This window comes from Ursus arctos, unplaced genomic scaffold (assembly GCF_023065955.2).
Source record: "Ursus arctos isolate Adak ecotype North America unplaced genomic scaffold, UrsArc2.0 scaffold_26, whole genome shotgun sequence".
Taxonomy (NCBI): Eukaryota; Metazoa; Chordata; class Mammalia; order Carnivora; family Ursidae; genus Ursus; species Ursus arctos.
The window spans coordinates 3,364,122-3,391,646 of record NW_026622941.1 but is presented as its reverse complement, the minus strand read 5'-3'; the positions used below and the strand labels follow the sequence as shown (position 1 = coordinate 3,391,646).

Sequence of the window (27,525 nt, the reverse complement as noted above, 5' to 3'; positions counted from 1 at the left end):
CTTTTCCTGAAAGCTAAAGAGCTTTGTTCTGACACATAACATCTCTGCCCCTCTGTTCGTCTTCCCTTTGACTCTTTTCATCTGGTTCCTTTGACTCTCTATGATGCAATCTTGCACACATTTTTATAAAGATGGTAAATATTCATCTGTTTCCCAGTCCAGTATGCAAAATTATTTAGGACCACAAATGGAGGGAAACTAAGGCTTGAGGCTTGGCCAAAGTTCGTACAATTCTTTCCACCATCCAGAGAGAAGGGCCCGACTGCCCTGGCAATCAAGAGAAGGAACCAATAAGATACATTCAGTGAGGGTTTCCACCTTCTCCTGGATTCGCCTCCACAGTAGCAAACTCTGCAGAAAGACTTGTAGAAGATGGATTTGTGGAAGGAAGAGAGAGGAAAAAGCAACCTCTTCTGTAAAGAGCAGAGCAGGCAGTGCTCAAGAGGGTGGGGAGGAGGAGGAGGAGAAGAATTATCATGTGGCTCGGTGAGTTACGGATGTGCTGAGAGTGAGCTCAGAGTTTCCAGGGTGAATATATTGCTCCAGGGAAACTTCCAGGGAAATATGTGCAAAGGGGAAAAAAAAAAGGCATCAAATCTGAAGTTAGAAAGCCTGAGTTTGAGTGCCATCTAAGATACAAGTCACCTACATCACCTCGAACCCGTTATTTAACATCTCCTTATCTGTAAAACGGAACCCATGAAACCTATAGGCAGGGATGTGTTACATGAGCTGAAAGAGATAAAACAAATAAATGCTTGCCAAGATGGCCATGACACTGGGAGATGGTTTTGGCGCTGTACTTTTCTCTTCTAGGAATTTTCTCTAAGTAAAGGAACTCGGCCCTCCACATGTCACAGTCTAAGACATTGATTGACTTAGCAATGGCCCAGAAACCCACACTGAATTATCATCAGATTTTCCACTAACCAAGACATTTCCATGAAATACATCTGAATAGCAGAGAAGCTCCTGAAGTAAAAGACAAAAGCGAGGGTCTGTATGGGCAGAAGGGAATATGGAAGTTCAGGCCAGAGAAGGCGTTCTCTGGGTCCAGTGGAAAGAGAACCAGGGGCTAAAGATCTTTTTTTTTTTTTTTTAAAGATTTTATTTATTTATTTGACAGAGATAGAGACAGCCAGCGAGAGAGGGAACACAAGCAGGGGGAGTGGGAGAGGAAGAAGCAGGCTCACAGCGGAGGAGCCTGATGTGGGGCTCGATCCCATAACGCTGGGATCACGCCCTGAGCCGAAGGCAGACGCTTAACCGCTGTGCCACCCAGGCGCCCCCAGGGGCTAAAGATCTGGTTCTGGTTCTGATTCCATCACGGCACTGGTTATGTGAACTTGGTGCAGATCACCTGGAAGAAACTGAGGTTTGCACAGTTCATCTGTCAATAGAGGAGAATACCTTTCCTACTATTCTCGTGGGGTTGTGAAAGAAAACACACACAATAGAAGATGCAAAAATGCTCTGTAAGCTCAAACTGCCACATTACAATGTAGGTGTCAGGTTTGAGGAAATGGGAAGGGGGCCCTGGGATCAAGGGAGTTACTTAGTATAAGCTGCTGCCCCTATGACTAGAATAAGACTTGTTCCGGACACAGAGTTCTGCTACCACACCTACCGGTCACTGTACACGTTTCCCTTTTGAATGCTCTACAAACCAGAATTTTCTGGTCCCTGTGCTAGCCTTGGCCCATTTTAGAAAGCTTCGACTGACCTCTCTCACAAAGCCTCTGCAATTTGGGAAAAGAGACTTTGTGGTGTGACCTGATGCTGACATCCTCGCCAAGCCAAAGACCAGAGCCCATCCCATCCATATTACAGGAGACATGATAGAAATGCTCTTTCCTCTCAGGTGTGATTTGTGCAATATGACCCTGGACCATTCTGGACAGGTGCCAGCACTGAAGTGGGAGAGTGAAAGGACAGTGAAGATCGTCAGAAGAACCAGTGAGTATCCAGATAAATTGACATGACAATGAACAGACATTGGTGACAATATTGTGCCATGAAAATTATATATACTTAGTTATATATACTGAGCTCTGGACCTGAGGGAGAATGACAGCTAGCTCAATTGATTGAAAAAAGAATTTGGGTCTTGAAGTCTGGATGCTGCCTTGCTGTGATATTAGGAGTCAAAAGGGGATTTAGAGCAAGCTGTCCGAAAGCGACTGGGTGTGAGGAAAATCTCAGTACTGAGGAGACAGAAGAGTGAGAGCCACAAGGGTTTCCTGGCCTCTTTACCCCTGCCCACTCCTGCACCCTCTCACCATAAGTAGAGAAAAAATGATTTTTAAAAATTTTTTAATTTATTTACTTTTTAAAAGTAGTCTCTACATCCAACATGGGGCTTGAACTCATCATGGTCCGAAGATCAAGAGTCGCATACTCTTCCAACTGAGCCAGGCTGGTGTCCCAGAAATGAGCTGTTTCAGGTATGAGAACATAGAGTGGGAAGAGGAGGGCAAAGAAATGAGATGTGCAGAGTGATCTCTTTCCTTTTCTGAATTTCTTTGGAATTCACTATTTGGACCAGAAACCTAGCCTTTATATTGTCAGATCTGTCTTTCTGGGGAATATCTTTTCTCCTCAACTAAATGGCATGCCCTCGGTTTTCAATCTCTCCCAGTTCCCACATAGTAGATACTTGAAGGGTTTGGTTGATGGAGGTGTTACATGTGTTCTCTCAGGAGGAACAGTCTTGAGGAGAGGATTGTAGTAGGGCTGTCACTGTTTCCATGACAAAGTACCTGAAAGTGACTCAGCCTGCCAGTCTGGTTGCTCCCAATGAAAGAGAGAGAGAGAGAGATTCCATTCACAGAGACCCTGATCACGTCTCACCTGCCTCAGCCAGGCTTGTCCATGCTGGCTTCTCTTGTCTCTCAGCCTTTTGGAGAGAAGGAAGAGTGTGGGAAGTGTACACGTCTCTGGTTTGGAAATTTGCAGAGACATTTCCTTGGGGCTATTAGAGAAATTGTTCTTTAGGTCTACCTTTTGTTAAAGAACTACACCGGAAGTTCTGCAGGATGTTTGCTCCAAGCGCTATCTTCATCCTCAAACATTACTGTGTGCTAAAATGGACATTGTGTTACCCGTTGAGGAGGCAAAGTTCCCACTTTTGAAGCCCTGCGGTGAGGTTGGGGAGCCTGTACGTATCTGTGGGTGGGGTAGGCTGTCAGTTCTACTAAAACTCCAAGCAGGATATGGTTGCTCAAGACTGGGTTGGTCTAAGAAAACTTCATAGAGCCTGAAATGGACCTTGAAGCAAGTGTCAAATCTGACTAAAAAAGAAAATGTATGGGGGGGGGCAGTAAATGAGTTCATTTTAGCTCAAGCAGGTTTCAGATGTCACATAAAGTTGGAACAGGTTTTGGAAAGCCTTGAATTCCAGATTTACAGTTTGCATTTTAATCAGGAAGCACTAGGACGTCATTGGATGTTTTTGAGCAAGTGTATGAATGTGTCAAAGAATTGTGTAGTGTAGACAGGAGAGGGTGGGGGGTGCGAGTTGGGAAAATGTACCACAGTCCCTAGAGATTATTGGGCTCTTGAGCATCCAACTAGGGTGGTAGCAGAGAGAATGGGAAACACAGCACTCAATTCTGTGAACTTCTGTCTTGGAACACTATTTGCATGTTGTTTGTTTGAGTTAAAAATATCTGGGAATGCTTCTCTGATCCTTGCTTTCTTCATAGTCTCCTGACCACTTTCCCCAGGAGAGTGGAAAGAAACCTGCACTATTACCTGTCAGGCAACTCACTCCCCTCCACTGGCCCTTAATTATCTCATTTAAATCAGATGATAATACCTTGATGATTTTTTTTTCAATTCTTTGAGTGCCTTTCTTGTTTATTTATTTATTTTTTAAATATTTATTTAAGTAATCTGTGCACCCAACCTGGGGCTCCAAATCACGACCGGGAGATCAAGAGTCGCTTCCTCTTCCAACGGAGCCAGCCAGGCGCCCCTCTTTTTGATTTTTAATTCTTCAGAACTCTCCAACATCTGCTCTCCCCCAACAATTATTTCGTCCCAGTCTGGGAAAAACCACTTGGGGTTCAATCTGGGGTGCGTATAACTTCCCCAGTTTCTTGTTGAGGTGGTTGAGGCTGGGATAGACGGGTCTTCAAATCCAACCCGGACGAAGAAACCGTGGCTGACTTAAGTGGCCATTGCCTCCCAACTAACACCACGTCTACTCTTATTACCTAAAGTAGGAAGTAGTGTCGTCACTGGCCCCGAGAGGCCCTGAAGCCAAAGCCTCAGGCGTCACCCCCAGCTCTTCCCCAGAGTGACCGCTCCACCGGTGACTCCCCCACTCCGCGCCCCCCTTCTACCCAGCTTCTACTTCACTTCTGCTTGGGGCGCAACACCACCGGGTGCCTGGGCGGTACCTCAGTTTCCCTCGGTCACACAGATTTCGGAGCCGAACTCGCCCCCTCCTACACCGTCACCGTCCCAAGTCGGCGGAGGCGCCAATCTCGGGCCGCTTCTCTCGCTGCCCAGGAGGCCGAGAGGGGTTCTTCCCCGCCCCCCCCCGGGGCTTCTCAGGGGCGGAGCCCACCTGTGCCCCGGGGGCGGGGCCTGGGCGGGGGCGGGGGCGGGACAGGTGGGTGTGCGGGCGAGCCCAGGGCTGGGAGAAAGAGCCCGAGCGGGAGGTGGCGGCGGAGAGGCGGGCAGGCGCGCACCTAGGGAAGCCTGCCTGTGTGCAGTGTGAGAGCGGGCGAGCGGGCGAGGAGGCGGGCGGGAGAGCGGGCGGGAGAGCGGGCGGGAGGCGGCGAGCCTGCGGCGAGAGGCGTGGAGAGGAGAGCCGGGCGCGGAGGACACTCGGGGGAGGAGGCGCCGGCTCCGCTCGCGAAGGGAGACCTGAGAGGCGGCGCGAGGCGCCCGTGCAGCCGGAGGGACCCCTGGCGCGCGGAGCATGAGCCTGCGCCCGGCTGGAGAGCGGCCGGGGGCGACGGCCTCGGCGCAGCCCTGAGACACTGGGCTGGGGCTGGGCCACGGTGCGCCCGGGGCGCTGGGCCCGGCAGGGGGGCGGGGGCTGGGTGCGGAGCGGCCCGCGCTGGCGGCGGCCGCCGGGGCGCCGCGCCATGGGGAGCCCCCGGGCCGCGCTGCTCCTGCTGCTCCTGCGCCCGGTCAAGCTGCTGCGGAGGCGCTTCCGGCTGCTGCTGGCGCTCGCCCTGGTGTCCGTGGGGCTCTGGACTCTCTATCTGGAACTGGTGGCGTCGGCCCAGGTCGGCGGGAACCCCCTGAACCGGAGTAAGTACGCCGGGGTGGGGGGGAGACGGGGAGGGCGCGGAGGTGGGAGGAGGCAGCACCGGTGGCTCCCGGGTTGGGGAGACCCGCCTCTCATCCTCAGACCCGATTTCCAACTCATTTTCTTCTCCAGGTGCCCGGCGCCGCCCCGCTGCCTACTCGGGGAGAGAAGGGGGGCGTGGGGGCCGGTCGCTGAGTTCTGAGACCAGGCCTGCCCGCAGGGCCGTAGGGGGACGGGGCATCCTCGGGGCTGCTCGCTGCTCCCCTCGGCGGACGGCGGGGAGAGGGGCTCCCTCCCGCCGCGCGGAAATGCGGGCCGAGACGCGGGGCACCTCCCGCGCGCGAGGCTTGCAGACCCCCAACGAGAGAAACACGCGATCCAGGCGTGGGCTGGGGTTTGTGCCCGGGGTGCCCTCGGCCGTGTGTCCCCCGAGGAGGGGCGCTCCGGTTAGCGCGGCCCAAACTTTGCTCGCCGCCTGCTCTGAGGCTCGCTCCGTTTCCTCTCGCGCTGCGCTTTCTGGGGTTCTTTATTTTAACCATACCTCTGAGAGCCCTCTCATGGCCACCCCCCCAGCCCCTTCCTCTTCCTCACTGAGCCGGCCCCCCTCCTAGTCCTGGCTACCTCTCCAGCTAGTTATCTGAAGCTTTGGAACCTTGCGGAACATACTGAACTCACCAGACCCTGCTCGGGGAGACAGTGGACGGCACAGTGGACGAAGCAGTGGTTAGATTCCTGCTTCCCTTTTTAACGCAGCCAAAGCGACTTAATTTTTCTGTGCCTCAGTTTCCTCCTAGGAAAATGGGAGAGAACGGTCTCTTTCTCCTTTTCCTTCGACAGCCATGGCTATCCAACGTCATTTTCGGTTTACTACTGATGGAGCTAACAAAGCAAAACTCTGAAAGTGTCAGGGACTGTAAAAGGTCAATGTAATAGCAGGAAAAAGTGGAGAAACTCCCAGAGGAGGCTCCCCGCCCAAGGCCAAGGAGTGGAGGTTCATAGTTGGAACACATTGCCTCCCATGGCTTCACTTCCCCCCTTTGAGGAAATTCTGAAGGTATACGCGGTGATGAAATTGCTGGTGAGAAGATGCTTTGACATGTCCTTGTGTCAGCTGCTCTGGGCAGAGTTGGGTGTGGTGCTTTGCCTCCTCCTGTGGCCAAAGAAAGGGAATTACTAGGGTCAGTAATTGAGCTGGTTCAGGGTAGAGACATGTATTTATGGCAGAACCTCTCTGTTGAAGTATTTCTGGCTGTGAGTCGAGAGACTGGGGTTCCAATCCTGGTTCTGCCACTAACGAGTTGGGAGATCAAAGGGAAAATGACAGCGTTTTAGGTAGAAGGAGGAAGTTGGACTAAATGGTCTCCAAGGTCCCTTTGAGTCTGGATGCTTCGATTGTGTGATTGCCCCTGCTTGAGCTTTTCCAGGGCCGGAGAGCCCAGCACATCCTGAGGAGGGCTCTGCTTAGCCACAGCTCCACAGCTCTGAATGGGAGAGTTCTTCCTTCTGATGACCAAAATTTGCCTTCGCATAGCTAGTTCTTCCCTCCCCTGAGCCTTGCTCTTCCCTCTGAAGACAGTGAATCTACTCTTCCATTCTGTGGCTGCTCAGTCCCAAGTGGGTGAGCCCCTTTGGAGTGTGTGCAGATGGGAGGCCCCGGGAAGGGATCTCCTTTCTCTCTTCCCTGGGACACCCCTTCTCAACGTGGCCACCATTTTGTTAACGTGGTAGCTAGTGGGATCTTCTGCAGGGATTAAAAACAGAGGAAAGCAGTTGCTTTGTGATCCTGAAATTAGTGAGGTCTCTTCTTCCAACCCCCCGCCCTCACCCCAACACACTTTTCCTTTACCTCAAGTGTGCTTTCTCCTCAGACCAGAACCAGTTTACCATAATCATAATCTTACATTCTGGCTCCTACCCTCTGACTCCTGTTGGCTGTCTCATCCCTAGCTATCAGTCAATCCATGGGTCTGTTTGGTTTCCCTTCTAGAGGAATCTTAACTCTGACTGGGTTTCCTTATTCTTTGTTTCCTTTTCCAAACTGACCCTTCTCCAGAAAGATGTTCCCAGCTTCCAATTCCAGCAATGTCTTTGTTTCTCTAACCATCATTTTCAACGAGAGCCCAAACCTAGGCACTGATGGGTCATTTGTTTCCTCGTCTCAGCCTCCTAGAACCCTGAAACCCATCTGTTCTGCAGGGTGACTTTTCATGCTGGGCTGTCCCATTGTATTCTACTCTTGCCTGGATTTCCTTTTGGAATGAGATTTAGGCAGTGGCTGTGGTTTCTGGCTCCTTGTCTCCCATCCTCCTTTGTTTTTAAGAAGCCCAGACATCTTTCATCAAAGTCCTCTCTAGTCTTATTCCCAGCTCAGAGCTATTCCTCTGGAGGGAGAGCAGGGGAGGAGGAATTAAAGAACAGAGGTAAGGAAAGGCTTGCTACCATTTCCTCCTTTACGCCCTGCATACCAACAGCAACCAGGCCATAGAACTTCCCCTCCCAGGACTGCACCCGTGGCCTTGACCGCAGCAACCAGAGTTCCATTTTGGCTCTGCTTCCCAACAAGCCACCCTGCCTCCTCTCTTCAGCAATCCCTGCCAACTCACTCTACCATCAGCCTTCCTGTCATCTGTAAGGCCGGCCTCCTTTACCAAGAACCTTTCATTTGCCTGTCCCTGTGTGACGGGTACATTGATCTGACGCTGGAAGAAGTGTATGGAGAAATGGCAGTCCCAGACTCCAGGGTGGTAAAGTAATGACAGGGGAGCATGCTTCCTGCTTCATCTTCATGGAATAACCCAGTAGTTTAAGATATGGATGATGTGCAATTTGGGCTCCATATGTAGAAAGAGATACAACCACAATTGGAGTAACTTCAGAGAAAAACAACCCAAATCTTTAACAGATAGAAAATGGGTCCCTTGGACAAAAGAATTAGAGCTGTTCACTGACTCATTTAAACAAATATTTATTTAGCACATACCTCGAGCAAGGCGTTGTGCTAGGTCACTTAGATATAATGGTGAGTAGATTATGGTTTCTAGCCCTCTCAACAGCTTTCTCTCTAGGAAGGGAGTTCAGGTGCATATATAAAAATAATTGTAATATGAAACAGGCATTAAGTTCTACAAATGTGGAACCGAGATGTTGTTGCGACACTTCTGGAAATGGGATATGGCTCTTTCAACTAATACTTCATGCAAGTGGTGACATTTCAGGAGATCTTGAGGAGTTGGTAAGGTTTTAACGGATATGGAAAGAGAAGGCTATTCCAGGCAGAAAGCAGTATAAACAAAGACCAGGGAAGAGTTAGTGTTTGGGAATGTCAAGCATCTGGGTTTGATGAAGCAGAGAGTAGGAGGGAGAATATAGGATGGTGCTATATTATGAAAGACTTTGAAAGCAACCTTAAAGACTGGCATTTATTCAGTAGATAAGAGAAGGCAGTTTTAGAATAGGGTAGGTAGCCTTGTAGAATGGAGCCGGCCAGGGTCAAGCTGTTTGATGATACTTCAGTATAGAGGATGCCTGAACAGGGCCCTGAAGGTCCCTTGCTGTGCCTGGCATGAGCCCTTTAGCTGCTGAGTCATGAAGCTCTCCTGGGGATGGGTCAGGGTGGTAGTGGGGCATTCAGAGGGCTTGGGGCAGTCACTATATACCAACATGTTCATGAGTCTTTCAGTAGTTTAATAACTGGTACAGCTCTACTGGAGTGTACCAGCTGAAAAGCAGCCCTGGGAACAGACTATTGTTGGAAGTTAAAGACTCTCTATCCTGGCAGCTTTTAACAAGTTATACCCATTTGTTAGGATTGGATTAGCTAAATCCTGCCCCAGGGCAGAGGTCTGGACTAAAATGGTTTCTAGGTTCTTTGCTCTATAATTGACCTACTGCTGGGACCACCTTGGTGCTGGAGCCAAGAGATTGCATTTGGGCCCAGAGCCAGGGCAGAATGATAGCGTGCACCAGCCTCTTTCTCGATCTCACAAGGCTGGTTCCGGTGTGTCCCCGTTTTTTAAGTGTCACGTTTACCCGCTGAACCCCGAAGTGTTCTCAGGCTCAGGAATGAATCGGTTTTGCTGCCTTACACCTCTAACACACCCTCTGGTTGGCCCCTGTGACTTCCGAGGGACTTTGCGTGGGCTGAGGGAGGCACACCCACAGATGTCAGGCGGGCACCTCACCTCCTGGGGTCACTGCAGCCGTGCTGGTTTGGAAAGGATACAAACCCTCCACAGCAGAGGTAACTCAGGGCAGAACAGTAATCTGAGCCGCAGGCAGGGAGAGAGGGAGAACAAATGAGACAGATGTGTGGGCAGAGTGGGGATGATGTGGCTTAGGGCCGACACTCACAGCAGAGGTGAGCGTGGAAGGGGAGCACGACTCCTTCTGTGCTTCTTATGGCCCGGGACCGTGGCTCCTGCTGCCCTGGCTGGGCTGCCCCTCACTCCCGTGGAACCTCTGACTCCTATTCCTGTGTCCTACTTATGTCTCTTTATGCCGCCACCCTGGCCACCTGGCTGCTGTGTGTATCTTCAAATCAGTATTCAGTTCTGGGCACACACTAGGCGCTTGAATAAATACCTCCTGGTTATGGATGGTAAGCTCTGAATTTCCAAGCACCTGATATTTTCCACTGGCAGATACTTTGTTTATCAGTGACCGATCCAAGAATAGAACCTAGGAATTCTTGTTCCTTGTACCGTAATACATATAAACAACAATAGCCTTTCAACACATATGCAAAGGGTATGAATTAAGCCATCAATGCCTTTTTATATAAGTGTGTTTTCTTTGGACCCAGTACCGTCTGTACCCGGAATGCCGTGTGTGACACAGAGTAGGAGCCCTGACCCAGACTTGGCGTCTCCTTTCCCTGGGCTCTCTTGTTCTCCTTCTGACGTGGCTAGGACAACTGTGGCAACACACCTCGCCATCTATCCTGCCCACACCGCCTGGGGACCCTCAGTCCAAGTTGAGGCCCCGTTTGCCTGCTCAGAGGCTCCTTACCGCTCCCGTCTCGGGAGTTGTCCAGACGCCCTGCGTGGTTGTGACTGCTTCGCAGCACCAGGTCTTTCGAAGCAAGCACTTCTGTGCTGGCTTTAGGAGCTGCTGGTCCTCGCGCTGCAGTAATTTTCCAGGCTGCAGAGCCTGGTCTTGCCCTCTAGTGCTGAGCTTTATGGAGCGGAGCAGAGCAGCCGCCATAGCCGAGTTTGCTTTGGAAGGGGGCCTAGAGGCTGTTCTTGGAGCCCAGTTCTGTACCAAGTTCCACCAGTCTCAAAATCTGCCCTTTTTATTTTCCACGAATACTTTCCCATATATCCCAGGGTGGTGAGGTCTAAACCGGGCCGACTATATAGTTTGCTTTCAGACCCCTTTAACCTTGTGATCCACAATTAATAGATTTATATGTTACCCGATATAAAAAAAAATACTGGAAGAGGTGAGAACAGTTTGGATGGTGTATATAAAGGGCGTTGGGCTGAATATGTTATATATTCTGAGCAAAGCATGATGGATAGCTCTTTAAATTTTGCAGACTTTTAGGTTCTAACAAGTGCTGCTTTCAATGTTACAAATATCCATGAGACAAGCAAAAATGAGTATTATTTTTATCCTTGTGATATTTTTGTATGTAATTTATTTTTTATGCTAATTTTTTTTTTTTTTTAACTAGTAACCAACTTTTTTTTTTTTTTTTTAGAAAATAAGGATACAGATTATCCTTGTGGTCCCTGGCTGTGTGTGTGTTTTGTTTTTGGTAACTTTTCATTGAAATATCTTCTATGTTCAGAAAAGCACACGTATAAGTGTACAGCTTGAATTTTCACAATCTGAACATACCTGCGTAACGAGCACCCCGATGAAGAAATGGAATATTACCAGCACCCCAGCAGCCCCCCGTGAATTCCCTTTCAGTCACTACCCTCAGGACAGATTTACTTAGACTATTTTTATACTTTCTGTATAAAAATACATGCTTTATTTTAAAGTTAATATTTATGATTCTGAAAGTAATGCATGTTCATTATACCAGATGACAGCTGTGTAGCTGGACCACACTAACCCCTGTAAAATTTCTTTTTTGTGCTGTAGGTACCCCAGTACAACTGATACAATGACTTAAGGAGTGGCCAGTGAAGACCAGGGACCTAAAAGCTATGAGATAGAGCCCTGTGAAATTCTCCATTAGAACTGCTACCAGGGTGGGGTTGAGAAACATTGCTTATCCTGTGTGTGAGAACCGTCCAAAAATGATTCTCTGGTCTCGATATTAGAAATAGTTGAGCAGTCAATTTGTTTAAATTTTTATTGGCCGTGTAAGTTGTATAACTACCAGGTTTTCCCCCTTTGTATTGGTTACTAGAAAGCTTTAGAATTCAATTTTGGTTCATCTGGAAAAAAGTATAAAAGGTTTTATGATCTGCCTCTTGGTATTAATTTTATGCCTCTTATACCTTTGTTTTTCCTTTTTCCCCCCACAGTGACTTCTAGTTTATGTCACCTTACTTTCTATGATCCTTGTAAAGCACTGTAACTTTTTTGGGGCAAATCAAAAAATAAATCAATGAAAGAGCCATGGTATATATAAAAGTATGAAGAAGAAATTAAAAATCACCTATAATCCCACTACTTTGACCTAGAGATTGTTGAAAAGAAAAAAAAAAAAAGTATAAAAAGCTGTGATAACCAGATGGTGGATTCTGAATAACTTAAACAAGAATTCTAGATTTAAAAAAGCCAAAAAATAATCTTCCCGGTCTTTTTTTTTTTTTTTTTTTTTTTTTTGGTTTTTAGTTTATTTAGGTGTTGAAAAGTTGAATGGCATTCAAAAATAAATTCTCACCTCTTTATGAGTATCATTAAAAGCTTAGAATTTATTGACAGATGTTGGGGCCTGAGCCAGCGTCATTGAGAACAGTGACATAAATACAAGGAAAATTCAGTAAAGCTTGGGGAACCCCAAGGAACACCCCTGATAAAGCAACTGAGGGGACTGGTCAAGAAGGCTGGGAACCTCAAGTTTGTCATGTGGACTCCTACCCCGCCAGACCAATGGTGAGACCGTAAGCATGAAGACCTGCCCAGCCTGTGGCTTATGGATGCATAAGGTCACAAACACCAGAGATCCAGTCCTTCACTAACAGATGAGAAAGCAGGCCCAGGGAAGAGATGTTATCTGCCTCCTCTACTAATTTCTTTTAAACCGTATTCTCGTGGAGCCTAACAGAGGCTATACGTGCATCCTACTCTATACCAGATAGAATTGTGCTTTACAGTATCAGGACCTGGGAAAAGGGCCCACGGATGGGAAAAAGAGAAAGAAAGGTGGGTGTTGGAATAGAGAAATGACATTCCAAGCAGACCAAGGATTTTATATGTAAATGCCCGGAAGTTAAGTGATGTGTATTTTTCAGTTTTTATTTATTTTGCAAATCTTAAGTGGCTGCAGAGGTGATTCAGCGTTTACTTTCTTGGGGCACTGAGTGGGGTAAAAAGCATTGATAGTTCCTGGAAAAAATTATGGACTTTGAAGACAAGGCAGGGCTCAAATCCAAGTTCTGTTACTCACTAGTTGCAGGACTTTGCATAAGGTACTTAGCCCTTTTCAAGACTCAGATGCTTCATCTGGGGGGGGGGGGGCGTGGGTTGGGTTATAAAGCCCTCCCTGTAGAGCTTTCTTATGACTCAGTAAGAGTTAGCACACTAGCACACTAAATAGGTGCCCAATTAGATTTAACATAAGCCTTGCACATATTAAGAGCTAGCACATATTAAGAGCTAGCACATATTAAGAGCTTGCACATATTAAGAGTTAGCACACTAGCACACTAAATAGGTGCCCAATTAGATTTAACATAAGCCTTGCACATATTAAGAGCTCAATGAATGTTAGTTCCCATCTCTGCCCCCTGAGAGTTTACAGTCTGGTAGGAACTGGAAAATGGCTGGGCAGGCAGGAGTGGATAGATACAGTCCTCAGCTAGCCCTTTGCCAGTGTCGCTTCAGCATCTCAGTCCGTGACACAGCTGTGTCCGGTCCTCACCAGTCCCCAGGCCATCTATGTCCAGCACCTGCCGGCAAAGACCTGTTCTTGAACCACCCTTTCTTCCTTCTGTGATGCTCAGTACTGCCTCCATCTTTCTACCCCCACCCCAGGCAAAGATTTGCAGTAGGGGATGGGAGGGGCGGGTCAGAAGTCAAGGATTTTGCTGAGAATGAGAGATCTGTTGGGGATGTCGGCGCACAAGAGCTCTGCAGTTGGGAAGTGGTAGCTAGCTGGTCACTCTGCTGTGTGTCCTCTGAGGATTTCTGGGACTGGAAGGCAGAAACACTGGGCACTTATCTTCGTTTAAATCCCAGCTTCGTAACTGACTTATCGAGGGTCCTTGGGCAAGTGCCTTTTCTTTTGAGGGCTTCAGTTTCATAAACTTCGGAAGGAGATACCTCTTTCAGGAGTAGGTTTGGAACCTCTCCGGTGTCACTGAGGTGTCAAGGGGAGAGTCAATCTTTGCCATTCTGGCACCGGTCTTTCATGACTCAGTTGCTTTGAACTGATAGGTGGCAGCTATCCCAGTGCTTCTGGCTACTTGGTCTCCAAGGTCATGTCTGACAACATGGTCTCCGTACAAGCAGTTGCCTCAAAGATTAAAGGCCTCTCTGCTGAGATCTCCTTACAAATCCTCTGATCCACTCCTTTCCACCCTGCCTGCCAGCCCAGGGTTCAAATGGATGCATGCAGGCATGTGTACGTACACACCCTCCTCGCACCAAACAGCTGGTCTCCTGACTGCGCACCGCCACCTCTGAGTCAAGGATCGGCAGGAGGAGCGAGGACATTGCGGATTTCCTCATGAAGAGAGACTAAGTATTAATGGAGCATGTCAGTTATTGGTTGTCTTTTTTTTTTTTTTTTAAGATTTTATTTATTCATTTGACAGAGATAGAGACAGCCAGCGAGAGAGGGAACACAAGCAGGGGGAGTGGGAGAGGAAGAAGCAGGCTCCCAGCGGAGCAGGGAGCCCGATGTGGGGCTCGATCCCAGGACTCTGGGATCATGCCCTGAGCCGAAGGCAGACGCTTAACGACTGAGCCATGCAGGCACCCCCTTGGTTGTCTTTTTTGTTCCAGCTGAGTAGAGGGCCTGGAAAAAGGGAGAGGACAATGGGGAGCAGATCTCAGGTGAACAGCTTCCAGGAGAAGGCAGGGAAAAGGGTACAGGACAATGAAGGGGAGAAATCGAGAGACATTACCCCATTTTCTCAGTTGATTCAATGACTATATTTTTTCAAAGTTGTAAGTTTTATTTGGTTTGATTTCAGATTTGGTTCCTTTTAAAATACTATTTAGAAACTATGTTGTTCTTCTGTTTATAATAACATAAAGCATTAATTTTTTTCTAATGTATTACCGAAAGTTGTTGGTTGCCCCAAACTAAGGAGCTGCCAAAGTGTTAGTATCTGCTTGCTGCTCTGATGTTCAGTGCGTTTTTTTAAAGTAAACTCTACACCCAACATGCAGCTCGAACTCAGGACCCCAAGATCAAGAGTCGGATACCCTACCAACTGAACCAGCCAGGCGCCCCTCAGTTCTTTATATTTTGGGCCCTGGAGATTTCCCTGGCTTTAGGGAATGCTGAACTATGTAAGTAAAAAGAAGTTTGTCGGGGCGCCTGGGTGGCACAGCGGTTAAGCGTCTGCCTTCGGCTAAGGGCGTGATCCCGGCGTTATGGGATCGAGCCCCACATCAGGCTCCTCCACTATGAGCCTGCTTCTTCCTCTCCCACTTCCCCTGCTTGTGTTCCCTCTCTCGCTGGCTGTCTCTCTCTCTGTCAAATAAATAAATAAAATCTTTAAAAAAAAAAAAAAGAAGTTTGTCATATTTTGTCCAGCATTTCTTAGTATTTCACTGTATATCCCAAAAGGAGGTCCTTTGGCTTGAACATTTAAGACCGTTCCCAGCCCCCATAGCCTGTACTTACTGGGAGTTGTGTGTGTAAGCAACGGTGAATGTTCCCATTTGAGGAATATAGTAGAAGCTCGGTAAACATTGAGGGAATGCAAATCCTTTAGCACAGAGGCTCACCTGGTCTGAAGATGAGGTTGGGACAATGGTTGTGACATGATTGTGGAGTCTCAAGTGCCCGGCTGCTGAGGTTGGGTTTGGTGGAGAGCAACATATATTTTTTAAAGCAGAGATTTGATGTGATGAAGGCAGTGTTTTCTTATTTTCGTCCACTGACTTTACTTTGATTCTTCAGACATTTGTTGAGTACCTTTTATGTCCTAGGAACTGTGGCTATAGGTAGATGAAACTGTTGGAAGCTTGCAGGATGCTTTGGAGATAGAGGGGCCACTCAGGTACTTATCGCAATGACCTAAAGTGTGGGCAGTGAGTGTCTAGCTGAGAAGGGTGACAGAGAATAGCTGAGACCTGTCAAAGAAAGAAGTGACAGAATTTGGTGGTAGAGTTGACGTAGAAGGTGTCAGAATGTTCGGTTGTGAGTTTCACACACGGTTCTCTGGCTACACTGCCGTGATCGTTTTTGTTAAGGGCAGCCCTGCACAGCCAGCATCTCAAAAGATGTTCTCATGAGAAAAAAAGTGCTTTAATTTCTCCTTACAGCTTCCTCTCTGGGATTTAGATATTGTGCTGGTCCTGCAGGACAATGCAAAGGGACAGGAGACAGATACTCATTTATTCAACAAATATTCATTGCACCCACGTTATGTCTGGGCAGTATCCTAGGTATTGGAATATTGAAGGGAACCAGAAATTCAAAGCTGTCATGGTGCTTACACTTCATGAAAAAAAAAAAAAAAACCTTAATGAACACATAAACAAACATAAGAATTTCAGACGGTGATTAGTTCTTGGAAGAAAATGAAACACGGTAATGGCACAAAATTTCTAGGTGGAGGGGGGAGAGGTAAGACTAGCTTGGAGAATGAGGGGGCTTTCTGAGAGGTGACTTACCTAAAACAGATAACTAGGGGTAGAGGACATGATTAAGCCCAGAATGAGTGAGTACCTCAGGAGTCCAGCGAATGGGAACTGGGTAGAAGACAGAAAAAATGTAGAACGGAGTCATTGCTCATTTTCAGAACATCTCCTTGCTACCGCCTCCCATTGTCCTGAAAACAGTGTCCTCCTGCACCTCTCTGACAGGAATGGGTTTAGCCTTAGACTCAGTTTTCCACTGGGAGTCCCTGAGAAAGAGGGGCCAGCCAAAGGCTCTGTCTGGGCTTGAGGAGAAGTAGTAGCGTTTGTTTTTCCTCATTACAAACTTGGATCCCAAACCCAGGATGGGGGAGAGGGTGTCCTAACCACAACACATTGGAATCCACGTCTGTTCCCCTTCCCTCACGGATTTTTTTTTTTTTTTTTTTTTTGGTAGCTCCATTAGTGCACTTATCAAAGTCTGCCTTCCATCAAAGTTATTTATGTCTGTGTTTGTCTTCCCCCACGGGATAGTGAATTTCTAGAGTGCTAGACCTGGGCATTTCCCCCCCTTTGTCTCCCTAGTGCAGAGATTTTTAACCTTTTGTGGCTCATACATACACTTGGAGAGTCTGGTGAAGAAACTGTGGAAATTAGTGCGGAAATTTGCCTGCCCTTCGAATGTTTTGCATGCTTTTTGGGGGAGGTACACAGGCCCCTGACTCCCATCCGAGGATCCCTAGTCAAGAACTCTGCCTGAGTGCCTTCCCATACCTGGTACACAGTAAGTTCCCAGAGTTTGACTGATTTGGGGGCATCCTCCCAATTAAATGCCTCTACTCCAGTTGCAGGGGTCAGATGTTTCGTGGGAGAGAGAGAGCCCGGAAGCAGCCCCACTGGTAGGAGATGGAGAAGAGTGTGTATAAGCTGAAAGTAACCGCCCAGAGAGCAATAGCCTCGTTGTCGCTTCTTGCAGAGTCAGAGTTGGTGTCTCCTCCCTCTGGGGCTGGTCTTTTCCCAGACTCCGAAGTGCTCCTGTCCAGTCTCATGATGTTCCTTATGCGTGCTTTTCAAAGCTCTGCCCATTCTTCCAACCCCATCTCCTCCCTGAACCCTACCTCAGTTATTTCTGTGCCAGCTGACCTTACCCTTTTGGGAACTTCTGTTGCACTCAAGTTGTCTGCAACTCAAATGTTGATATTTTGTTTTGTTATTTTGTTTTATTTATTTCTTGAGAGAGAGAGGCAGGTGGGAAGGTGGAGAGGGAGAGAGAGAATCTTGAATAGGCTCCACGCCTACCATAGAGTCCGACACGGGGCTCGATCTCAGGACCCTGAGATCATGACCTGAGCTGGAATCAAGAGTCAGGCTCTTGCTTGGCCGACGGAGTCACCCAGGCACCCCTCTTTTGTTATTTTAGATATTTTTCTCTTCTCTTGACTTCATCCTGGTTGGTGTTCTGTATTCCAAGTAGGGTTGTTAGAGAAGCCAAAGACGGCTCCAGAGGGTGTGGTGATGGCAGTTTGCGTTACCCTCCCCATAAGCATCGATGAAGTGCTTGGAAGAGGCAGGTGGTGAACTTGGAATCGAGTGGGCACAGGCTTCGCTGTGCCCACGTTTCCTCCATATGGATACAGCCATCCTTTCTACCTTAACTCTTGAGGTTGCTGTTGTGTCTTCTGTGCCATCTGCCAGTGTCTCTTACCTCCCCTCCTTTTCTTCCTTATCATGGCATAGTCGTCAGGAGCAAGCCTCGGAAGGCAGACTACCTGGGTTTGAATCCTAGCTCCAGTTCTCAGTAAGCTGGGCTTTAGTGAGCAGAGTACTAAGCGTCAATATGCCCCAGTTACTTATCCGTGAAATGGGAATATTACTAGTTCTACCTCATAGGGTTTTTGTTGTGGCAATTAAGTGAAAGAAGACATACATAGTACTTAGAACAGTTCTGGATACATAATGTTTAATAAATGTTAGCTGCTTGTTTTTAGTATTGCCTTGTTTTTTAAAATTATTGTTTTTTAAATCATTTAATCAGCCTTTAAAGCCCTTTTGTTTCTCTTTTGACTGGTTTTTGGGAGCTGTCCTTCACATATCCTAGAGAATCCTGGGGGCAGAATGGATCAGAGATTTTTAAATTCTGAGATGGAAAATACCTGCGTTTCCTATTCCAGGCCAATGGCAGACAGCTTCGGTAGAACATCTAAGTCTTCTACTAAGCCCAGATGCAGTCTAATCGTTCTCAACACAGCTCATCAGGCAGTGGCAAGTTGCCTCTTAAAGTGTGATCCGTTTGCTCAAACTCCTCATTTCACCAATGCAGAATGTAAGGCCTAGAGAATTTGAGCAACCTGCCTAGAGCGCAGCACTGGGCTCAATTCCTGATGCCTGAGCAGTGCGCTTTACAGCACACCGTGCCACCCACCATTCTGCCGTGACTTGTTTCCTTTCTGTTTGCTGAGAGTGCTTTCTTCTTCTTTTTTTTTTTTTTTTAAAGATTTTATTTATTTATTTGACAGAGAGAGAGAGAGAGAGAGAGACAGCCAGCGAGAGAGGGAACACAGCAGGGAGTGGGAGAGGAAGAAGCAGGCTCATAGCGGAGGAGCCTGATGTGGGACTCGATCCCATAACGCCGGGATCACGCCCTGAGCCGAAGGCAGACGCTTAACCGCTGTGCCACCCAGGCGTCCCGAGAGTGCTTTCTTCTAATGTCTGAGTTTCATGAGGTCCTTTTTTCTCCCATCCAAGCAATCTGACAGTGTACGAAGCAGGCGTAGAACCCATTCTCAAGTCTGTTTATTTATCTTTTCTTGCCAGTGAACGAGCGGAAGTTATTGTCACCTAGCTGGGGGTGGATCGTGGGCCCACCTCAGCTGCTGTGGGGGTGACTTGTGAGTTTTCTGAAATTTCTCTAGTGACACCCTGCATTGATATTGATAGCTGAGGGTAACCTGCAAAGAGGCTCTTGCTGATGTTGAATTCTCATAGTGCAAAGGGCAGGCCAAAATGTGACATTTCTCATGCAGCAGGTCCCTTTGTTCCCCACACCCTCTCATCCTCAGAACAGCCCCTTCTAGTAAAGGAGTAAATAGCTTCTTTAAAAAAAAAAGAAAGAAAGAAAGAAAGAAAAAACAAACCAAAACAAAACCATTCAGGGGCGCCTCTGTGGCTCAGTTGGTTGCATCTGCTTTTGGCTCAGGTCATGGCCCCACATCAGGCTCGCTGCTCAGTGGGGAGCCTGCTTCTCCCTCTCTCTGCTTGCGCTTTTTCTCTCTCCCTGTCTCTCTCGAATAGGTAAATAAAATCTTTAAAAAAAATAAGGTAAATCAAAAGAGTCTTGAAACATATAAATCATGAGATCTGTGGTAGAAAAGTACATATTTTTAAAAGATGTTGTCATCTCCTCATTCTCATCTCTGGAGAAAGATACAAGCTGATAAGGGCTGATGTTTTCATAATCCTAGTCCTCGTTAGCAAATGGAAGTCCACTGCCAGCGGTTCTGTGCGGGGGTGAAAAATGGATGACAAATTGCAGATAAATTGCAGAGAGGTAGTAATAAGTGGGTGCAGACTGCGTTTGGAGGCCTATAGAAAGGAGGTGAAAAAATTAATATACGAGTTTGATTTAACCTGTTGAATAAGAATTTAACTTTGTTCTGATGCATGAAGGTTGGAAAAATATTTGCATAAGGAATAATCTACAACAGTGAAGCTTTAATTATGTTTCTCAGGAAATACCACCTGTCTGTCATGAGACAATGTTTATCAAGGCAAGAGGTATTTTTTTAAAAATTTATTTGACAGAGAGAGACAGGCAGCGAGAGAGGGAACACAAGCAGGGGGAGTGGGAGAGGAAGAAGCAGGCTCCTAGCAGAGGAGCCTGATGCGGGGCTCCATCCCAGAACGCTGGGATCACGCCCTGAGCCGAAGGCAGACGCTTAACGACGGAGCCACCCAGGCGCCCCAAGGCAAGAGGTATTAAATTGGAAGTTGGTATTTACTTTGAAAAAAAGAAATGAGCACAATAAAGTACCTAAGGGACTTGATACAAAAATTAGAGAGTTCCAATTTCTGGGAAATGGCAATATATTGTAATATTTTTAGGGAAACAATTATGAAACTTTTTAGTGCCCTTTACAGATCTAAAGTCATTTTCTGAAAGTTTAGCAAGATAAACATATATTGTACATAACTTGGTTTGCTCAAAATGATTATGCTTGGTATATTTAGAAATTGGAAAGCCTGAGAAGCAGGGGGGGAAACACCCAGTTATTTCTTCTAAAACCAAGAAAAAAAGTCCTCAAGAAAGGGTTGTTTTTCTATATTTTTCTGCCCCTTTCTATCTCTAATAAGGTTTGGAAAGTTCCAGAGTAGTGAACACTTTCCCCAGCTGGCAGGGTTTTCGTGATCCAATCATGTGAGGGAAGGAGTGGAAGGCGAGGGAGAACAATAGTACCTTGTTTTCACTAGGAACTTTTCTCCTGGGAACTTGGAGCAACTTAGGCTGCATCCACATTTTAGGATCAGAGATTACTACTTCTCCCGGAAGGAAGATTACTCCTTTTGACCTGTCTGCGAAGTGTCCTCCGCCATGATCTGAAAGATGCATATGGAGCAACGCATGTGGGAAACGCCACTCCTCCACCGTGATGAGACCTGCACTTGGAAGACAGAAGGTGCAGCCTGCTGCCTGCTTTATATAGAGGGAAAACCAAGGCAAGCGGTGGCAAGAGGTACACACAAACCTATTAAGCCTGCTGAGGAAGGAAGTTCCCTTAGGTGTGCTGGCTCTCAGCTCTGGGTCAGGGCTACAGCAGGGCCCAGAAGCTCAGCAGGCCTCAGTATGCAATCTAGAATCTCTCTTGAGTAACTTAACTCTCACTGAGGGTATTTTGTTTCATGGCTGTGGCCCTGCCGAAGAACCCTCCCGTAGACCGAGAGCTAACGTTCAATTGACTGTCAAAGCTGGGATACAGAGAGCACACATTGGAATCTGGTCATCAGCAGGGCAAGGGGGGGGGCCCTTGGTTGCCTGCAGCTAGCCAATGAGCAATTAGGGAAAGGTGGAGGAGGGGTCATTCTTCTAAGGAGTCTTTTTTTTTTTTTTTTTTTTAAGATTTTATTTATTTATTTGAGAGAGAGAACATGAGCGCACAGAGGGTCAGAGAGAAGCAGACTCCCCACCGGGCAGGGAGCCCGATGCAGGGTTCGATCCCAGGACCCCAAGATCATGACCTGAGCTGAAGGCAGACACTTAACTGACTGAGCCACCCTGGTGCCCTTAAGGAGTCTTGGTAAGGAAAAAGATGAGCAACACTGTCAGCGCAGTTGAAAGGTCCAGAAGGGTGAGACCTGAGAGGAAACCAGTGTATTTGGCGAAGGAGCAGGGAGAGTCACTAGGAATCGCCTGATCAGTTGAGGTTGTCATAACAGAAGGGGGAAAGTAGAAGCCAGGTTAAAGAATCGTACAGTATTTGGGCTAGAAGAGAACTCAGAGGTCTTTTTCTTTTAGGCACATGGTTAGGGCTAAGAACCCTGGATTGGGAGTCCGGGCACCTGGGTTCCAGTCTTGGTTCTGATATGAACTGGTTCTGTGACTTTGAACAAGTCATTTCTGCCCCCTGGGTCTCAATTTTCTTATTTCTAAATGCGAAGGCTTGGCTACTTGGTCCTTGAGGTCCCCTCTGGCTCCAACATTATTCCCAGAGAAAGTGGTATTTGCACCAGCACTGAGTATTCTGACCTGGAAGTGGCTAGAGAAAGATTGGAAAAAAAGAGATTCAGAGAGATGCCTGAATTCAATCCTGGCGCCACTCGCTAGCTATGGGACCTTGCCTTCTCATTCAAGCAGGACTGGGAGTTGGGTCCTGGGCCCAGCTTTTGTCCCGAGACGATGCCCACCTCCACCTTCCTCTAGCACTCTCTCCTTTCCCACTGACTTGGGAAGGACAGGTTCCATAGGTGGGGACAGTGAAGGGAGAGGCTGAGGTATGAGCTCAGGGTAATGATCATTAGGGGCTAATGATTGTTAGGGTCTCTGAGAAGCCTTTGGTTGGAGAGGCTTAGTGACTTTGCAGGACATTTCCATGGGCCCTAGTGACCATGTCATCTTTCCCATAGCCCTCCCACCTACTCTTCCTGTGTACTTCTGAGCTGCGAACCCCCTGCCCCCACAGCTCAGCCCAGGGATAGGAGGGACTTGTGCCCAGGGATTGGCCGTGGGGTTGGCTGCTTATTTTGGCAGCTCCAACCACAGGCTTCCTGACCAGACCTTCAGAAGCTGGGGGACCTAGAGGTGGGGGTCAGTGAGTCATGGGCTCAGGCTCTGCCTCAGGGAGGAAGTCCTCCCTAGAGGTGCCCCTCCAGGAAGCAGACTTCCCCTCCAAAAGAAGGGGACTGATCCTTCTGGATTCTTCCTCTCAGGGTCACTGACTTAGGTCAGCTAATTTGGTGAGCATCCTTGTGGTGTTCAATATAATGGGATTATGATCCTGACCTCACAAGGTTGTGGTGGCCGATTGAAAACCCGGCACATCTTAAACTCTCAGGAAGTGTGCTTTCCTTGCCTTGGCGTGCCCTGAGTGAAGAATAGGACAGGGTATACCCGATAGGCGCAGGCGTGGAGGAAAAACAGAAGCAAAGCAAAAGTCACGTCCCACATACGTGGATGCTCTTGCTTCCCGTTTCCCCAGTTCCAGCCTGAGGCTGACCATGATGGGAAAGTGGGGCTTTGCTCTGTGCTGCCTTCTCCTAACCCCTTGTTGTCCTGGGCCAGACAGGCTCCCAGTCATTACCTCACCGCAGGGCCTCGTCTGCCAGATTGAATGGTGGAACTGCCTGGGTGGAGAGCCGGAGGCTAATTTTAGACCTGGAGACTCCTTGCCAGCAGCTGTGGCTGGGCCCAGGCAGCCGGGCTGGGCCGCCTGCGGGGAGTTCTAAGTCTCCTTGCAGGGAGCCATGGACACAGCCCTCCAGGTCTGCTCTCGGGCACATTCCTGCCTCTGCCTTTGGGGCAGAGAAAGCCTAGGACACGGGTTCCTCTGCATGGAGGGTGGGGCCTTGAAGCTGCCACTTTCTCCAAGGCCTCTTGCGTTAAAATATTTCTATCTTTTTTCTCTTTCCGGGTGGCTGTGTAGGACAGAAACTGCTGATATAGCACCTCCACGGTGGACTGGTGGTTTCTAGAAAGGGCAGCTGGGGGCAATAAGGAGAAGAGCATATCCCCAAACTATCCTGGGTGTACAGACTAAATCCAGCCTCCCACTCGACACCAAGTAAATAATTGGATTTAGTGCTTCGCAATCTATTTCTTATTGGCACACAGAGAAAGTGACGGGAAAAGATATTGGTATCCCACATGAGGGTAAAGAGAGAAAGGTATTTGTGGATGAATGCAGCCAGCCCTGGAGTTCTGCTGCCCCAGGACCCCAGGGGGTTGGTACTTGGCACATCTGTTACCCATTTGAAGCCCACTAGAAGGCCATGGCGCAGCAGGTGGGAAACTGATATTCTTCAGCAGTGTGCCAAGTCCCAGCCCCAGGACACATCTCCTGGGTTACTTGCAGACTTACACTGAAAGGAAACCTAGAGAGCATGGAACCTATCCTCTTCTTACCGATGAGGAAACTGAAGTTCAGAGAGGTTACTTACCTTGTTCAGGGTTTTGTGGTGAATAATCTTGCAGTCAAGTTGAGTGAGAGCGCTCACGTATTAGCCAGTGCATGCTGTGGTGCACGTGAGTTGTCTTGCACAGTGAGCTGCCCTGTGGGGGTGGGGTAATCCCTCTAAACTTCTATTTCCCATCTGTAAAATGGAACTCATTCTACTTGCTGCTCCTTCTTGTGTAAACAGTTTGAATATGAATATAAAAGTACTCTATCACTGTAAAAACTGACATTTATTGAGAATGAAATGCTACGCCAGCTACTTTTCAGGTATTACCTCTTATCTTCCCTTGACCCCATCAGGACCACGTGATTGCTGCTTCACAGGGAGGTTTGCCTCCTTGCTCGCAGCATTCCGCTATTAACAAATCTGCTGTCCCCGCCTTCTCCAGGGTGCTGGCTTCACTTTGTCAGTGGCAGTCAGTACAGAGCTGAGATGCTAGAGATCTGAAGCGTCTGTCCTTACCCCGCCCCAAGTGCAAACAATGCCACTGTCGGCACACGCCAGGTTCCGTGGTTATGTCTGGGGGCCATCACCCTCAGCTGAGAAGGGGGAGGCTTTGAAATCCTTAATCTATCCCAGTGGTTCTCAGTTTGGCTGCACGTTTGAATCACCTGGGGAGCTTTCTTTCTTTTTTTTTTTTTTTTTAAGATTTTTATTTATTTATTTGACAGAGAGAGAGAGACAGCCAGCGAGAGAGGGAACACAAGCAGGGGGAGTGGGAGAGGAAGAAGCAGGCTTCCAGCGGAGGAGCCTGATGTGGGGCTCGATCCCAGAAGGCCAGGATCACGCCCTGAGCCGAAGGCAGACGCTTAACCGCTGTGCCACCCAGGCGCCCCACCTGGGGAGCTTTCAGAACTATCCATGCCAGACCTCACCTCAAGTTAATCAATTAGATATGAGAAGAGGGGGAACGAAGCATCGCCTTTCCAGGTGACGCTAATTGGTAGCCAAGGTTAAAAAAAAACAAAAAAACTTAGGTCTGCACTTTCTCTCCAGGTGGGATGAGCTAAGAAATAAAGGATGATGAAAAGATAAGGGAGTACATAGCTAAGCAATGGCCCAGAATGCCCTGGGCCCCAGGCTGATCCAGGATTAAGCCAGTGAAGATTGGAAATGGAACAAGTAACAGAGAAGGAAGGAGACAACGAAGTAGAAAGGAAAGAGGAGAAAATGGGGGGAAAATGCTTGATGTTGGAGGATGCTAAATTGCCCCCTGTAGTGACCCCATACCTTCCCAGTGGTACCTGCTTCATGAGTTGTTTCACCCAATGAATATTTGATCATGTGGTGTGTGTAAACTGCAGGAGATACGGAGAAGTGTGAACTCCACCCATTCTAAGAGCTGTGGTTTTCTTGCACAGATGCATGTATAGATCAGAAATAATGCATTCCCTTGACAATGCTCTCTCCGGCATTCAGAAACCCTCTCACCTTGGGTAGAGCTTATTACACTTGTTTAGTCTGTCATGTAAGGGCAAGAAACATGTCTATTTTTTGTCTTAGTCACCACTCTATCAACCAGAACCTAGCATTATGCCCACTTCAAAGAAAGTCCTTAACTGATTCCATATGTGTTTAATGAATTTGATTATTTGAACAACTAAAGCAAGGTGAGCTGTAGGGCATTGGGAGCATGATTATGTGCTCAAGTGCCTGATAGAAGTAAGAGAAATAAAATCTAGCTAGGGGAGGAAGGCTTTGTGGTGGAGGTGGGATTTGAATTAGGACTTAAATGGTGCATAGGGCTTCGATGGAGATAAAGGAGCTTGAGGACAGAGGGAACAAGCAAGGATGTGCCAGGGGCATGATGAAGAGTCCGATCTGACAGAAGAGGCTACTACGTTCCCTGGGGAGGGTGGGCAGGGAGAGGAAAGAGGTCCTTACAGTCCAAGCGCAGCTCAAGTTGAGAGAAGGGGAGGAAGGAATCAGCTATGCTAAATGGGTACAGGCTCAATAGATACATGAAGGATAGATGAATCACATAATCTTTTAAATAAATTTTCTATCTCCATTTTGAGCCTGACTTTATAACATGGCAATCAGCAAATTGAGACCCCTTGTGGTGGGATGGTGTTTACAGGTATTCCATCTAGAAACAAAAGATGTGAAGAAACCATGACCCAGAAATAAGTGAATAACCTCAGGATTGGCAGTCCCAGGGCCTTGGCTGGCAATGAAGAATGACAGAGCAGTAGTTTTCAATCCTGGCTGCATACTGGGTCATCCAGGAAGCTTAAAAAATAATTGACGTAGAAGAGTGGAGGCTATACAAGCGTATACATTTGTCAACACTCACAGGACGGTTCACTTAAAATGGGTACATTTTGTTGTATACAAATTATACTTAAGCATAGTTAATTTTAAAACAAAACATACTGGAGCAGAAACTTCCATGGGAACCAGCGCCAGCAGGGGAAAACCTAAACTGTAATTGACAAATTGCTAGAGGCTCAGTGTGGACAAGTCTGAGAGTTAAAAACTTCAAGGGGGAGAGCTGATGCACAGCATAGTGATTATAGTCAACAATATTGTGTTATAAACTTCAAAGTTAGTTAAGACTAGATCTTAATTGTTATCACCACAAAAAAAAGATAATTATGTGGCACAATAGAGGTGTTAGCTAACTCTGTAGTGGTAATCATATCGCAATATAGAAATGTATCAAATCAACACGTTGTATGCTTTAAACTTACACACTGTGGGGCACCTGGGGGGCTCAGTTGGTTAAACGTCTGTCTTCAGCTCAGGTCGTGATCTCTGGGCCCTGGGATCAAGCCCCGAGTCAGGCTTCCGGATTATCAGGGAGTCTGCTTCTCTCTCTCTCTCTCTCTCTCTCTCTCTCTTCCCCCCCCCCGTCCCTCCCCACTGCTGCTTCTTCTCTCGTAAATAAATAAATAAAATCTTTTTTTAAACAAGAAGAAAGAAATGGACAAATCAGTGGAACAAAATAGAGATCCTAGAAACAGACCCACATAGGGCAACCCTCTTGGGTCCCCTCCCTCCTTGGGAGCTTCGTACAATCACTTTGCTATTGCTCAATAAACCTTGCTTTGCTGCCCACAAAAAAAGAAAGAGAGAGAGGGAAAGAGGGAGGGAGGGGGGAGGGAGGAAAGAAGGAAGGAAGGGAGAAAGAAACAGATCCACAAATAGTCAATTGATCTTTGGCAAAGGAGCAAAGGTGATAGAATGGAGCAAAGATAGTCTTTCCAACAAATGGTGCTGGAATAACTGGATCTCCACATGCAAAAAAAGAAAAAAAAAAAAGAATCTAGACACAGACCTTACACTTCTCACAGAAATCAATTCAACTCAATCTGAATCATAGACCTAAACCTGAAAAGCAAAACTATAAAACTCCTAGAAGATAACGTAAGAGAAAACCCAGACGACCTTGGGTATGGCATGACTTTTTAGATAGAACACCAAAGGCACAATCCATAAAAGAAATAATTGATAAGCTGGACTTTATTACAATTAAAAACTTTTTCAAAAACCAATGTCAAGAGAATGGGAAGACAAGCCTCAGACTGGGAGAAAATAATTTCAAAGAGACACATCTTATACTGGGCTCAGGATATACAAAGAACTCTTAAATTCAACAATAAGAAAAAGAATGGCCTGATTTAAAAATGGGCAAAAGACATGAACAGATACCT

General features: G+C 47.4%; 1 protein-coding gene across 1 annotated transcript in view; it reads left to right on the top strand.

Annotated features, from left to right (window-relative positions):
• The first annotated feature begins 5,099 nt into the window (after positions 1-5,099).
• Positions 5,100-27,525, top strand: part of B4GALNT3 (beta-1,4-N-acetyl-galactosaminyltransferase 3) — an 87,055-nt gene continuing 64,629 nt past the window's right edge. The window contains exon 1 of the mRNA XM_057319001.1: positions 5,100-5,268. Coding sequence (XP_057174984.1) covers positions 5,100-5,268 — 169 coding nt within the window. The remainder of the gene's footprint in view (positions 5,269-27,525) is intronic.